This window comes from Palaemon carinicauda, chromosome 8 (genome assembly GCF_036898095.1).
Source record: "Palaemon carinicauda isolate YSFRI2023 chromosome 8, ASM3689809v2, whole genome shotgun sequence".
Taxonomy (NCBI): Eukaryota; Metazoa; Arthropoda; class Malacostraca; order Decapoda; family Palaemonidae; genus Palaemon; species Palaemon carinicauda.
Genome location: NC_090732.1, coordinates 131,833,277 through 131,849,465, shown reverse-complemented (window position 1 = coordinate 131,849,465; position 16,189 = coordinate 131,833,277). Strand labels below are relative to the sequence as shown.

Below are 16,189 nucleotides of genomic sequence, written 5' to 3'. Positions count from 1 at the left end.
GGTCAGACGTACTGCCAGTAGCTCCTTGCAGTTGAAATGCATTGTCCTTTGACTCGAGTTCCATAATCCCGAGCATTCCCTACCGTCTAATGTCGCACCCCAGCCTACGTCCGATGCGTCCGAGAAGAGAACGTGGTTGGGAGTCTGAACAGTCAGGGGAAGACCCTCTCTAAGGTTGATATAGTCCTTTCACCAAGTCAGACAAGACTTTATCTTTCCGGAAACCGGGATCGAAACCGCTTCTAGCGTCTTGTCCTTTTTCCAGTGAAAAGCTAGATGGTATAGAAGAGGACGGAGGTGTAGTCTTCCTAGTGACACAAATTGATCCACGGATGACAGTGTCCCTACCAGACTCATCCACAGCCTGACTGGGCAGCGTTCCTTCTTCAGCATCTTCTGGATGGATAGCAGGGCTGGGGGTTGATCGTCTTGTTCAGCAACGTCCTCATCAGAGGGTTCCTCATCCGAAACTGATGAGGAAACGGCAACGGAGTGGGCAACGTCTGACTCGCTGAATCCGGTCGCACTGGTGGATGCGTGACGGAGCCGGACGCAATATCATGGCACTGCTGCACAGTCTGTGAACTGTCAACAACCATGGGTGCGCGAGGAAGTACAGCGTCAACCCAAACTGTCTAGACTGTCTGGGTTGTGCAGTCAACACCCTACCGGGTTGCTGAGGTTGACGCACTGCGTCACAACAAGTCACCTCTGCTGGTTGTTGAACGTCTTCCTAGTGACACACTGAACGTCAACAACCACCTCCGAGCGTCGCTTAACGTCAACGTGCGACTGGCCACCCACACTGGGTCGCATCGGTGGAGGAACCACCTCAACTGGCAGACGCGAGTAGGATACCTCAGCGTCAACAGGGCGCACAACCAACCGGTTGGAAGGTTGTTGGCCAGAAGGTTCTTCTCCGCATTTAAGTCCTCTATCAAGGACACAAGCTTGGACTGCATGTCTTGCAGCAAAGCCCATTAGGGTCTACGGGAGCAGGTGTGGCAACAGACGGGGTTAGCGACTGAGGCGGAACCATTTACCATCCCTGGAAGCCTTGTTATGTGTGACATAATAGTACAGCAAAACTTCAAAGGCTCGACAAAAGTGAGAAGTTGACCTGTAAACAACTTGGAGCGTCTCCTGGCTAGGCGCCAGGGCGAGTCTACCAGAATTGAGAAATCCATCTGGGCAGAGGCAAGAACTCCCAAGCCGAGAACTTCTCTCGTGTCCTATCAGACTCTCGCTCTATAAGCCAGTTTAAAAGAAGGGAAATCAAAGGCTGTATCCCTAAAACTCCTCCTGGTGCAAAAACCAGTCGCCTAGCCAACGTAACGCTCTCTAGGAGAGCGAGAGAGCACTAGCTTAACAACAACGGCTTCGAAGTAGCTAGGCCTAGTGTAAGTTCTGACGTTTAGGCGAACGAGGAGCAGCAGTTACAAGATCCGGACGAAGATCCTTAAAAAATCATCATGATTTAATTAAAGTCCATAGGAGGCTAAGCAGCTTAAGGCTCCTCTCCAAATGACAGAGTCCTCAAAGGAATATCAGTAGGAGGGAGAACAGCACTTTCTCATCTACAGGAACCTTGTCCGATAAAAGCTAGGTTATCTCAGTGAGTCTCTCACTGGTGCATTAGTAGCAGACCAGAAGGCAACGTCATGTAACTGCTTGACAGTCTGTGAACTGTCAACAACTGAACTGTCAACCACAACAGGTGCGTGAGGACATACAGCACTGGTGCATTAGTAGCAGACCAGAAGGCAACGTCATGTAACTGCTTGACAGTCTGTGAACTGTCAACAACTGAACTGTCAACCACAACAGGTGCGTGAGGACATACAGTGTTCACTCGAGACTGCTTTGACTGTCTATACTGAGCAGTCAAAACAACTCTAGAATGCGGAGGTTGACGCACCGCGTCAAAACACGGCAACTTAACTCCACCCTCCTGTTGTTGTGGTAACACGCGAACGTCAACGGAGGGTTCCATGCATCGGTGAACGTCAACATGCGTCTGGCAGGGTCGACTGCGCATGGGTGGTGGAACTCTCACAGCTGGAGTGCGGGAGCAGGTAGCCTCAGCGTCTACTGGACGCACAACCGTGGTTGGTTGTAGGCTAACGGGTGCAGCGTCAACCTTCTCCGCACGATACTCCTGCATAAAAGAAGCTAACTGTGTCTGCATAGACTGTAGCAAAGACCACTTAGGGTCTACAGCAGCAGGTGCGGCAACAGACGGTGTTACTGCCTGTTGCGGTACCACTTTGCCTCTCTTAGGAGGTGTGCAGTCGTCGGAAGACTGCAGCGAGTCCGAACTGACCCAGTGGCTACAACTGGGCCGTTGGACTTGCACGGAAGGGACCGACTTGCACTTAATAAGCTGCGAGACCTTGGTCCATGGTTTCTTACGAGAAACCTCTTCCGCAGACGAGAAATAAATGGGCTCTCTCGTCTTTGTGTGGGTGGGGCGATCTTGGGTAGATACGCCCGAAACCACGGAGGGAAAACGTCTGTTCGTTGATCAAGGCCTGACGAACCCATAAGTCGTTCGACATTACTTCTCCCCTGGGCTTGGGAGCTTGCAAGAGGTCCCGGACTAGGTGAACGACAGGCACGAACAGACGAACTCTCGGACGCAACACTGTAACACTTTGCGCATATCACTTTATCACTTTGATTTTCTGTTTTGCACTAATTTCACTGAAATCGAAACTTTTACTGATTTCTACGTGAAACCTGCAATTCTACCCTTCATTAAAAGGTAGTAATTGCGAAATCAGTCGTATAATGCAGCACATTAATACTAGCAAAAAACAGAAAACATATAAAGCTAAAAAATTCAGTGGCTGGGAAAGAGACTAAACACTAGTTCAAATAAACTACGTTTACAATCTCTCACCGCACATAGCCTGGGGACAAGAATAAAACCCTAGAAACGTTTTACCTTCTTCCCCGTACAGTGACTAGGGAGGAGAGTAACACGAGAACAACGTTACCCGCTTGAACGGAACGTTTTCTCTCCTCTCTCTCCCTCCGTCTCTATCTCTCTCTCTCTTTCTCTCTTGATTTCGCACCTAAGAGAAGAGCCCAATTATAAATCGTCAAAAAAACATGTTATTTGACTAAAAGGAACAAACTGAAAGGTTTTCCAAATAAAAAGTTCCTTTAATTTAGAATTTAAAACATTTAAGTTAAGAAAGAATGAACGAAACGTCAGAAACTATTTACTCTTAATGCAAAGTGAAACCGTGATACTCTCTCTCTATCGTAACGATAGAGCGCATGTTGAACGTCCTGAACGTCAACAACTGCGTAGTCTAAAAACTAAACGTTAGTTCATCTTTGAAAACAGTACGAAGACTATCAAAGAGATTCTTTCATAAAACATTAAATTTAAAAAGTTTTAAATTCTTTAAAGGCTAACGGGCTCAACGTTGATTAACTTCGGTTCCAATTTCGGACCGCCTACTATAAGGAAAGGTCGCATATAAACAAAACATAAAAAATTTTTTTCTGGGCTCGAACCTGTGCCGCCCAGTGAATAAGCTCCATTTAGCACTTATTCTTAGGTAAATTACTGCTAAATATACCAGAGAAAAAATGTAAAGGAGTGCTAGGTTAACTAGCTCGCTCACCTATTGGTGTCGGTATAAAATTGGGCGTATATTCCAGAGGTCCCGCACTATTTAGATTAATCCACGACAGAGAACCCCAATAGAGGAGAGCCGTTCAACCTCACTCGGTACTACTACAATGCATCCGCTCAGAACCCAACTCCTTTTAGCACAACGTGCAAAGTAACCCGCATTTTTCTAGTGCTCTCGATTTTTGGATATTTTCTAGTGAATTATGGCTTCTTCGTCGGTTTCCCAGGAGACACCGTCTAAGTTAAGTACCAAGCTGGGTTTTACTGTGTTTTGAGCAACCTAGATCGTTTAATATTTACATTATAGGAGTTTATTCTCTTAGTTCATACCGATCTTGCTTGATTTCACTACAGTTGGTACTCCTGTTTTTGAGAGCTTTTAATTTTCACTTGCGGTGTTACTATGTGTATTATTTTTATTATCAAATATTATTTGTTATTGTGAATATTCATTATTTAGCGTTTAGAATCCTCGTGGTTCAATTTTTGGGCCGATATCATTTACGTATCGCTATGGCTGCCGACCGTGCTAAGGCGGCAATGTTATTTTAGCCATCAGGTGTGTCTTTTGTGATTTAATTATTTATGTTGCATGCCTTGCCCAAAAATTTTCTATGTGTTTATTCATATATTTAACGCTATTATTATTTTTATAATGAATATTTGTGCCATTACTCCGTTTGATCTGTCTGGTTGGGGATCGTCAGTTGGTAGCCCTGCTGCCTCGTATCACGTGATCCTCCCCCACGCTCCCCCTCTAGCTAGGTGGGAGGCTAGGCTTCTCCCCCCTCCACTAAGGGACCGTTGCCTTCCCTCCTTTTAGAGGGGGTAGTTCAGTGTTTATGGACTTTGTCCTCCGGGTGGCCCGGCGGTTTAGTCTCTGTCTAGTCTGGTTGGCCACCGGTCAACAGAGTTGGATCCCGGTGCACCCTATTTTATATTCACTTTTCATTCTGGCTTATGTTATACGAAACCCTCCTGGTTCGATTGGCAGTTCTTAGTTACAGTTCCGCCCCCCTATTATTTTATAACATTTCCTATGATGATTATATATGACAGTTCACTACCCCGGAGTCTCTAAAGGAATTGGTATTGAATATACCTTTATTTCCCGGCCCGGGGTCTACCCCACCCCGGGAAATCAGACACTATGTGTCTTAATTCCTTGTTATTGCATCCTTTTTTATGCTCCCGGCTTGACCGGAATGGATGGCTATACTTTAGTTTCAAGTTAGACTTATGTTTAGGCCCGGGACCCCCGGTCCCGCCCCTATGTAAGAATATTACAGTTAAGCTCTAACCTTGCGTTAGACCTATGTTAGGCCCGGGTCCTCCGGACCCGCCCCTAATTAAAAAAAAAAAAAAAAAAAAAAAAAAAAAAAAAAAAAAAAAAAAAATTTATTTTTATTTTTTACAGTTAAGCTCTAATCTTGTGTTAGACCTATGTTAGGCCCGGGTCCTCCGGACCCGCCCCTACTTAAAAGAATAGTACAGTTAAGCTCTATTCTTGTATTAGACCTATGTTAGGCCACTTAAAGAATAGTACAGTTAAGCTCTAATCTTGTGTTAGATCTATGTTAGGCCCGGGTCCTCCAGACCCGCCCCTAATTAAGAGAATTACAGTTTCTCATATACTATTCTTTTTACAGATGGTGCATTGTCTGACGCCGGCCTGTGCAGCTGTTCTGCACCAGCCTTGTGGCCACTCCGTCTGCCGATCTCACGCCCCTTGTGGGGTTCAACTGGAAGACGTTGTGGTATGGCACCCGGATAACTGTGTGATTTGCTTCGACCTCATCACTACCCTTGGATCTGACTCGGTGAGTCCCGTTGGCTATATTGCCTTCTTATTTTATTTACTATTAGTAAGATATCTATGGTCTTGAAGGACCATTGGGAGTCTCCCTTTTATAATTCCCCCTATTATTTCAGGCATCCCCGGAGCAAAATTCTGCGGCTCGGGCCACACTGAAGGTGTGGATTGGTGGGTTTGCCCGGAATGTAAAGTCTAAGCGGCCGTACGTCCTATCTGAGGACTACTGCACCATGGTTTACCCCAACGCCAAATCTTCAGCTGCTGTGGCTAGGCATGTGGCAGCTCCCATCATTGCCCACATTGATGCCACTATAACGGGTCTCATCGACCCAGAGCAAGATCCATCGGACGCCCCCGGAGGTCTGGAGGACAATGTTGCCTCCATGAACCTGGACGTCGAACCAATGTTGCTAGACGAGCCGGATACAGGTAGGGTGGTAAGTGAGGCAGGTGTGTCCGGCGCTGAGATTCCTATCCTCAGCCCCGCTCTTTCTTCTTCTTCTGATCGCTCTTCCTTTCTTGGATTTTCTGGGGACCGTGATTCGTCTCAACGTTCATACCTGGTTCCCCCTAAGGATAAGTCTACTTCAAGGACCTTACCCAAAGCTCGCAAGCCTCACAAGACTTCTCATGGCTCTAAACATGATACGAACCCATCTTCAAAGACCTCTGGTTCCTCCTCTAAGTCTCACGACCCGGCTCCCTGCTGCTAGCCCGGGCCTTTCTGAATCAGCTATGCTTCGCATCGTGTCGGAGATGCAGGCAAAGTTGGTTTCGGAGACGCAGTCGAGGATGGACACGATGTTCTCTAACTTCGGTCAGAGAATTGGGGCTTTAGAGCAAGGAGCTCCGGAGAGAGTCCAAAGCTCTCTCATACCGGATGCCTCTAAGCTCCCGCCGTTTGCCAAGAACAACCCCTGGCGGATGGCTCTTCATTCCCCGTTCTCAGACGGAATGTTGACTCTGGAGGGCCTTGGCACTCGTCCTCTAGAGGACTTTGAATTCTTTCCTCCGGGTCTGGCATTTCCATTTCATGGTTATGCCAGACTTACCGAGGAAGCTTTAGTCCGATTAGACAAGGTCCCCAAAGAGACGGTCATCTTCCCGAAGGAGCAAGCCCAATCTGTTTGGGCCAGATTTTTGAATGACATCGGCTGCACTAACACCATGCTGACGCCTCATAAAAGCTCCTTTACGATGTTCTTAATGGACAAGACCACCTTGACTCCATGTGTCAATAAGGTGGCAGAGCTTGCCTTTCAATATGCTCTGGAGGAGAAGCCCTTGCCTCCCATCCGAGAGGTGGATCCAATCTCCCTCCTTCTTCCCTCAGGTATTGAGTGTTGGGACAACGTCCATACCACCTTTACCTCCGGCAAGCTTGCAGCAGACTGTGCCTCAGTCTTGTTTAGTGAGAAGCTTCCCCGTCTCCCGGAATCTCTCATTAAACAGGAATATGATTCCCGCCTACGTGTGGGCCGTACTTTAAACCTGGCCACATCCACGGAGTCGATAGCCTTGACTTATGATACGGAGAGTATTTTTAAGTCTCTCAACAAGGCTACGTTACAGTCGTTATATTATGACTTGTATGACTTCGCTACTGCTAAACGCAGATGTCGCAAGCATGTTCTAGCTGAGGCGACGATTAGGCATGAACCTAATAAACTCATCCGGTCCTCCTGTTGGGGTTCAAATCTTTTCCCCGAGGATCTCGTAGAGGAAGTCTTGGCGGAGGCCACTAGGGTTAATCAGAGCCTTAAAGCCCGTTGGGGTTTGACCCCTAAACGCAAGTATGACCCTGCAAATTATCAAGCCCGGGGTAGGAAGAAGCTTAGACCATATACCTCCACCCAGTTCAGGCAACAACAGAGTGCTTCATCCAACTTCCGGCTGCCTCTTCCTCCATCTTCTGTTGCCCCTGCACAGCCTTCCACCTCTCGGGCTCCTTCGGATGACTATGTCACCGTTCTGCTACCTAAGAGCCAGCTTTCTGGTGCCTCCGCCACTTCCCCTGCCTTTAACCAGTCCTTCGAGGCTCATAGCTCTTCCCAGAGTTATGGTAGAGGTAGAGGCTACCACCGTGGCTCTAACCAGAACAAAGGCAGGGGAAGAGCCTTTCGCAGAGGAAAGAACTTCCGAGGCGGACGTGGAGGCAACTCCTCAAATCAATACTGAGGTGCAGCAGGTAGGGGGGAGGCTCTATGCCTTCCGCAACAAATGGAGGTTCAGTCCCTGGGCGTTCAGTATCATCTCCAAGGGACTGGGGTGGAGTTGGATTCAAGGACCTCCTCCTCCGAACAAATTTCGTCAACATTCCACTCCGGACCTGGTCGAATTTGTCCAGGATCTTTTACAAAAGAATGCCATACAAGAAACGAAACATCTGAAGTTTCAAGGTCGGCTGTTCAGTGTCCCGAAGAAGGATTCAGACAAGAGAAGAGTGATTCTAGATCTATCCCTTCTCAACTTGTCCATTCAATGCGACAAGTTTCGAATGCTTACCGTCTCGCAGGTGCGGACCTTACTTCCCCGTGGGGCCGTCACCACCTCTATCGATCTTACAGACGCCTACTATCACGTCCCGATAGCGAGACACTTCCGTCCGTACCTAGGCTTTCGCTTAGGGGACAAAAGTTACTCCTTCAAGGTGATGCCTTTCGGGCTCAACATTGCCCCAAGGATCTTCACAAAGCTAGCAGAAGTCGCTGTTCAGGAACTCAGGAATCAAGGGATTCAAGTAGTAGCCTATCTGGACGACTGGCTCATTTGGTCAGACACCTCCCAAAATTGCCTAAAAGCCACTCACAAAGTCATCCATTATCTTCAATCTCTAGGCTTCCAGATCAACTTCAAGAAGTCCCGTCTTCTTCCAAAATCGAAGTTCCAATGGCTCGGCCTGCAATGGGATCTTATATCTCATACTCTGTTTCTTCCCAGACCCAAGAGGTTAGAGATTGCAAGGAACACCAAACGCTTTCTCAAAGACAAAGTAAGTTCCAGACGGCTTCAAGAGAAGATTCTGGGGTCCCTTCAGTTTGCCTCAGTGACGGATCTTCTTCTGAAGGCAAAATTGAAAGATATCAATCGTGTCTGGCGTTCGAGGGCGAACCGGAAGCTCCGGGACAGGAAAGTCCGCCTTCCTCCCATTCTACGGGAAAGACTTCTTCCTTGGACAAGAGCAAACAGTCTGTCAAAGTCAGTTCCCCTTCGATTTCCGCCCCCGGAATTAATCATTCACACAGACGCATCCCTATCAGGTTGGGGCGGCTATTCTCAGCTCAAGAAAGTTCAAGGTCTTTGGACTCCCTTGTTCCGCCATTTTCACATCAATGTGCTAGAGGCCATGGCAGTTCTTCTAACCCTGAAACGTCTCGCTCTTCCCAAGAAACAACACCTTCGTCTGGTCCTCGACAGCGAAGTGGTGGTCCGCTGCCTCAACAGAGGCGGGTCAAAGTCAGGGCCTCTGAACCATGTTCTAGTAGCCATATTCTCCTTAGCAGCCTCGAACCGTTGGCATCTTTCAGCTGTCCACCTGGCGGGAGTCCGGAATGTAGTGGCAGACGCCCTGTCCCGGACCTCCCCTCTAGAATCGGAATGGTCACTCGATCTAAAGTCATTTCGGTGGATTCTCTCTCAGGTTCCCGGTCTCCAAGTGGACCTCTTCGCCACGGAATCCAACCACAAATTGAGAGTATATGTGGCTCCCAATCTAGACCCTCAGGCTTACGCCACAGACGCCATGTCACAGAATTGGGACAACTGGGAAAAGATTTATCTCTTTCCCCCGGTGAATCTTTTGCTGAAAGTTCTAGACAAACTGAGATCCTTCAAGGGACAAGTAGCCTTGGTCGCACCCAACTGGCCCAAGAGCAACTGGTATCCTCTCCTGCGGGAGTTGAGATTATACCCTCACCCGATACCCAATCCGGTTCTGTCTCAGATAGTACAAACACGCGTTGTGTACGCTTTCTCAAACATTCAGAGTGCCCTAACTTTATGGACTTTATGAAGTTTGCGGCTATGCATGGTGCCAATATTGATCCTCAAAACACCTTGTTCCTAGAATCGGATAAACGGGATTCCACCATCCGTCAGTATGACTCTGCAGTTAAAAAGTTGGCAAAATTTTTAATAGACTTAGACGTGAACTGTATGAACTTGAACCTTACAGTCACTTTCTTTAGATCTTTATTAGAATCAGGTCTGGCAGCCAATACTATCACCACTATTAAATCGGCTCTGAAAAAGATCTTCCTAGTGGGTTTTAACATAGACTTAACCGACTCTTTGTTAGCTTCAATTCCGAAAGCTTGTGCCAGACTGAAACCGGTTACTCGTCCTACCCCGGTGACCTGGTTCCTTAATGACGTACTCAAATTGGCTTCTGATACCATTAACAGTTCTTGTGATTACATGCCCCTTCTCAGGAAAACACTTTTTCTAGTGAGCTTGGCTTCCGGGGCAAGAATTTCTGAATTGGCAGCCTTGTCGAGAGACCCGGGTCATATTGACTTTCTGCCTTCAGGAGAGGTCCTTCTTTCTCCTAACAAATTCTTTTTGGCTAAGAATGAAGACCCTCAAAACAGATGGACCTCCTGGAAAATTGTTCCCCTCACGCAAGATCCGTCGCTGTGCCCTGTCACTACTCTTAGGTCTTATCTATCCCGGACCTCCTCTAACTCCTCAGGGCCTCTATTCGTTAGAGAACAAGGCGGTACCATTACTATTAAAGGGATCAGGCAACAAATTTTGTATTTTATTAAACAAGCTAACCCTGACTCTTTTCCTCTTGCACATGATATCAGGGCGGTTGCCACCTCGGTGAACTTCTTTCACCACATGAATTTTACAGACCTTTCCAGGTATACAGGGTGGAAATCACCGTCAGTGTTCAAGAAACACTACCTTAAACATTTGGAAGCCCTAAAATTTTCTACAGTAGCCGCAGGGAGCGTAGTTACTCACGAGTAACTCAGGTTAATGCCTTGACTCTTTATCTCTCCCTCTTACCTGCCTCATTTATACCCTATTGTATTCGTTGGTCTCGCACCTGAATACTGTTGTTATATTTGTAAATTTTATGCTCCTGAGTATCTGTATATATTATCACTCACGGCATTATTATACCTACCTTATTGGATTTATGTTCATATTTAAGATACCCTTATAATTGTTTTTTGGTACTCATCTGATTAAAGCATCCTGTATTTCTCTTACGCTTATGTTTTTTCCTTTATTTTGCAAGTTTGGTGACATTTTTCTCTTGTATAGATTCACTGGGCGGCACAGGTTCGAGCCCAGAAAAGGGATTTTGACGTAGGAAAAATCTATTTCTGGGCGAAGGACCTGTGCCGCCCAGTGAACCCTCCCAGCTCCTCTCCCTTGGAGTCCCCAAACTTTGGGTGCTAAGGAGTTGGGTTCTGAGCGGATGCATTGTAGTAGTACCGAGTGAGGTTGAACGGCTCTCCTCTATTGGGGTTCTCTGTCGTGGATTAATCTAAATAGTGCGGGACCTCTGGAATATACGCCCAATTTTATACCGACACCAATAGGTGAGCGAGCTAGTTAACCTAGCACTCCTTTACATTTTTTCTCTGGTATATTTAGCAGTAAATTACCTAAGAATAAGTGCTAAATGGAGCTTATTCACTGGGCGGCACAGGTCCTTTGCCCAGAAATAGATTTTTCCTACGTCAAAATCCCTTTTTATATGTTTATAATAAATGGAAAGTTAATCGAAGAGGCCTAATAAAGGCGGAGAGATATAAAATATGTGGATCTATAACGTGTTAAGCAAAATTACTAAAAACCTAAACACACTTCCTTCTAAGGGAAGGGTCGGCCATTTAAAAGTGAAAGAGAGACCATACTCTCTTTGTCACCATAATTAAATCTATCCATAACGAGTTCAAGTTTTGAGATGAAGATAAAACACCTGCATAGCGAAAGCTCAAAACTAGAATAGTGTACTTCACCAAATAGTTGTGAAAACAAATCCAGTTAGTAACAGCGTATTTAGTAGGTCTTGCCAGTGGCACGACAGAGAGAAAATTGGTTCTGTGTTGACATGGAGTACTTGAGTACCTGTTCGACAGATGGCGCTGTTGATGTACACCCCCACCTGTATAGCGATCGCTGGCGTATTTTGTCCTTAGGTTTTTCTGTCGGGCAGCAGAGCTGACAGCTTATATGATCACCGGCTAAGTTTAATATTGAAAATGTTTCTTTTAAAAACATGAGTGGGGGCAATACCCCTTACTCTGTGATCCCTGATCCTGGCTAGCACCTCGATTCTTTGTCAGCCTTTACAGATCATCTCATGAAGCCAGAAAGAGACAATGCTCTTTGTTACCTTTTTCTGGACCTGCTAGTGATAACTAAAAGTCTCCTACACTCAGGTTTGAGGTGTAAGGTCCTTTTCAGATAGCACCACAGAGCCCTCACAAGAAAAGAGCATCTCATCTCGATCACCTTCCAACGCCTCACAGGGAGAGGGTATGGAAAAGGATTCGAATCTGGAGTAATGCACCGTCGGATTCTGAGTCTTAGCCATGAAATCCGGGACACAACTGAAGGAAATCTCCTTCCACACCTGTGTGGGTGACTACATGAGAGAGACCATGCAACTCGCTCTCTTCCCCGATGCTAAGGCTAGTAGAAAGACTGTTTTGAAAGTCTGATATCTGTCTGACAACCTTCTCAAAGCTAGGTTCGAATGATGTATGCACCAGACCCCTGAGGATTAAGGTCACACCCCACTCCGGGGGCCTGAGATCCCGGGGTGGACAAGACTACTTAAAGCTTCTCAGGAGCATAGAAAACTCTCAGGCACCAGAGAGATCCAAGCTCTTCAGCCAATAGACCATACCCAAGGCTGAGCAGTAGCCTTTGATGGCCACCATTGAGAGAGACTTCTCTCAGAGAGGAAAGACAAAGAAATACGAGAACTGTGGTAAAGACGCTCTGACTGGAGAAATACCTCTTCTATAACAACAATCGCAGAAGATGGCCAACTTAATCAGCTAGACATCTGCACCAGAGATATCCAGACATCTTCTGTGCAGTGCTTTACAAAAGGCCTTTTGCTCTGAGGAAATGCTAGCTAGTAGCCACTAGTGAAGAGCTATGAGTCCACGGATTGGTGGTACCTCTGTGGGTGTTGCTGACAGAGAAAAGTGGGCCACAGGGGTAGTTCTCTCAGAACTTCAACAAGAAGTGCAAGTAAATTGAGATACCACTCGGTGTTTGGCCATCTTGGAGCCACCAGGGTCATCCTTATACCTGGCATAATCAACATTGTTGATTACTGGCCAGATCAGGCTGAAGTGGAGAAAGGCGTACACATTATATACACTGCAATTCATGCAGGAACTATGGGTACTATATGGGATATTTCTCAGGTATTGTAAGCTCTACTTACATGTTAGAGCACAATAACTTTTGAGACCGCTTTGTAAATTACTGCACCATTTATGCTCATATATTAAGGAATCTCTCATATGCAACCCTTAAAATTTTCTTTCAAAAAATAAACCTTTAAATTAAACATTTTTGTTATACAGTAACATCGAATATTCATTGCTATTTCTTCAATTTCTTGTTATAATATCATATATTCATTGCTATTTCTTCAAAGAAGTTTGAAAAGTTCTACAATCATGAAAATAAAAAGTTTTCCCTTACCTGGCACAGTAGTTGCCCCAGTGAAGAGTTAAGTCATTATCATAAAACATGAATGTCCTCACCCAACTCACAAATAAATCCTTTATAGTAAGTAACATGAACAACCAATAAGAAAATATCAATAAAAATGAAGAGACGTGGGAGAGAGCCCTATAGGTATCAAAAATAACAAATTTAAGTAATTTATTTTATCCCAGCTATACAAACCTATATCCTTTAAAATAGGAACTGGAACAGTAATTGAATTTGTTAACAAGGTAGTTAACAATAGATGGTTTGCTTGATCAAATAGCCTCTTCCCTCATTTTGTGTAAAGCACTTCACTTTTGACCTTAAACTCAGGACTGAAAGGGGTGGTTGAGTTGGGAAACTTTAATGAACTTACATTTGTATAGCTAAGGTAAATACAAATTACTTTTTAAAATTGTCTTCAACAAGAGTTTGAGTGGTACATGCAGAAGCTAGGGTTAGATTTCAAGGCCCTGCTAACTGTTGACAACGCTCCTGGACATCTATAATCTGAGTAGGTTCTGCATGACAATGTAGATGTGGTATTCTTTCTTCACAATACCGCATCACTTATCTAGCCCATGGACTAGGGAGTTACTAAAATTTTTAAAGCTCATAATAGAATACATGTGATGGCCAAACTCCAAACAGCTATGGAATATTAGAAGAATTTCATTATTTCCAACTACCTTTCTGTGGTCGAGAAATCCTTCAAGAATGTGGAGCCGCAGACAGTAAATTCCTGCTAGAAATGTGTGGCCCAAATATGTGAAAGACTTAAAGGGCTTTGGTCTTGATAATTCCTGGCCAATCAAATACACCAATAAATACTGATAAAGAGTTACTGGGTTCTTTGACTGGCCAGATAGTACTGCATTGGATCATTCTCTGTTTTTGGCTATTTTTTACTTTTCCTACACATACACTGAATAGTTTGGCCTATTCTTTACACATTCATCTCTTTCTTCATACACTTAGCTACACTAAGATAACTGAAAAATTCTTCTACACTAAAGAGGTTAACCACTGCACTATAATTTTTCAATTTTTCTGTGGCTATTTTCCACTTGGTAAGCGTAGAGGAGACTCCTTAGCTATGATATGCAGCTCTTCTAGGAGAAGGACACTCCAAAATCCAACCATTACTCTCTAGTCTTGGGTAGTGCAATAGCCTCTGTACCATGTCTTCCTCTGTGTTGGGTTAGAATTCTCTTGCCTGAGGGTACTATTATTATTATTATTATTATTACTTACTAAGCTACAACCCTAGTTGGAAAAGCAGTATGCTATAAGCCCTGGGCCTCCAACAGGGAAAATAGCTCAGTGAGGAAAGGAAAAAAGGAAAATAAAATATTCTAAGAAGAGTAACAATAAATATCTCCTATATAAACTATAAAAACTTTAACAAAACAAAAGGAAGAGAAATAAGATAGGAGAGTGTGCTCGAGTGTACCCTCAAGCAAGAGAACTCTAACCCAAGACAGTGAAAGGCCATGGTACAGAGGCTATGGCACTACCCAAGACTAGAGAACAGTGGTTTGATTTTGGAGTGTCCTTCTCCTAGAAGAGCTGCTTACCATAGCTAAAGAGTCTCTTCTACCCTTACCAAGAGGAAAGTGGCACTGAACAATTACAGTGCGACAACCCCTTGGGTGATGAAGAATTGTTTGGTAATCTGTGTTGTCAGGTGTATGAGGATAGAGGAGAATATGTAAAGAATATGCCAGACTATTCAGTGTGTATGTAGGCAAAGGGAAAATGAACCGTAACCAGAGAGGAGGATCCAATGTAGTACTGTCTGGCCAGTCAAAAGACCCCATAACTCTCTAGCGGTAGTATCTCAACGGGTGGCTGGTGCCCTGGCCAACCTACTACGCTCAGCTACACTATTCTATATTCCTTATTTCCTTTTTCCCTGTTGGAGCCATTGGGCTTATAATATCCTGCTTTTCCAACTAGGGTTGGTTGTAGCCTAGTTAATAATAATAATGAAACCATGAAGATGGTGGAACTTACAGAGAGTGACCATCGAAGGCTTCATAGCATAATGGTATTAGAATAAGTAACAAGGTTTTAACTCTCAAGAACATATACTAGTATTGTCATTACCAAAGATCAATGCAGAGTCCATTTTATTGGTCATAAAAATTAATTAGAAAATGGAAACTAGTTTTCACAGAACCTGTTAATCATCCAAGCTGAAGTCACTGTCATCATCATTGTCTGGTATTGAAGGTCCTCTGATGCCTGGTGGAACTAGTGAACGATCCATTAGCATACCATGCCTAAAAAAGAAGAAAAGAAAATACAGTGAATATAATCTGCAGAATTTCTCAACAAATATACAACACAATCACAAATTTGACAATATACAGTATGTATTTGGTATTTAGTAAACTATTTAAAGACATCTATCATATCTTCAGTGTGGATAATACTGAATTAGCCACAAACTACTAATAGTAACATCCACCTTCTTTAATACAGCACATTTGTTGTTAAGTAATTTGTGAAAGTGAACCAGTAATAATCACTCTTAAAGAGGAGACATATTCTCAAAATGTTGGTGAATTATACTTTAATCACTAAACTGCTGTATTTCTTTTACTTATTACTATTTAATGACGAGCTTCAGATATCAATTGCAAAATATCCTTCCTTTCTATGTGATATACATTAGATAATTTTTTGGATAATATATGAATAAAAGAAAACTATAAAAACATGTGACGGAACTATAAATTTTCAGTTGAAAAATCCAAGTTAAATGCTATGAGCCATAAAAGATTAGGAATGATAAATTATGAGGATTCTTTTTGGGGTTTACTTTTCTTTTCAAAAGACAATGAACTTCATACCTGAATTTTCTACTATAATCTTAATTCTGAACAAGATAAGCCTGGAATGTAATTTCCTCTAACAAAGGCAAAGAAAGTAGACAATTTTAAACAGATATAAATTACAAGCAAGTTACTAAGATGATTACCGAGCGAAGGTAAGCTACGGCGGAGAGGAGGGTAGACACTTCA

At 44.3% G+C, this 16,189-nt stretch overlaps 1 protein-coding gene across 4 annotated transcripts in view; it reads right to left on the bottom strand.

Moving 5' to 3' along the window:
• LOC137645943 (phosducin-like protein) overlaps nucleotides 1-16,189 on the bottom strand; it is a 103,999-nt gene that overhangs the window by 9,259 nt on the left and 78,551 nt on the right. For all 4 annotated transcript variants that reach the window (XM_068379012.1, XM_068379015.1, XM_068379014.1 and 1 more), the window contains exon 8: nucleotides 15,343-15,445. In XM_068379012.1, the coding sequence (XP_068235113.1) occupies nucleotides 15,346-15,445 (100 nt within the window). In that variant the 3' untranslated portion in view covers nucleotides 15,343-15,345. The remainder of the gene's footprint in view (nucleotides 1-15,342; nucleotides 15,446-16,189) is intronic.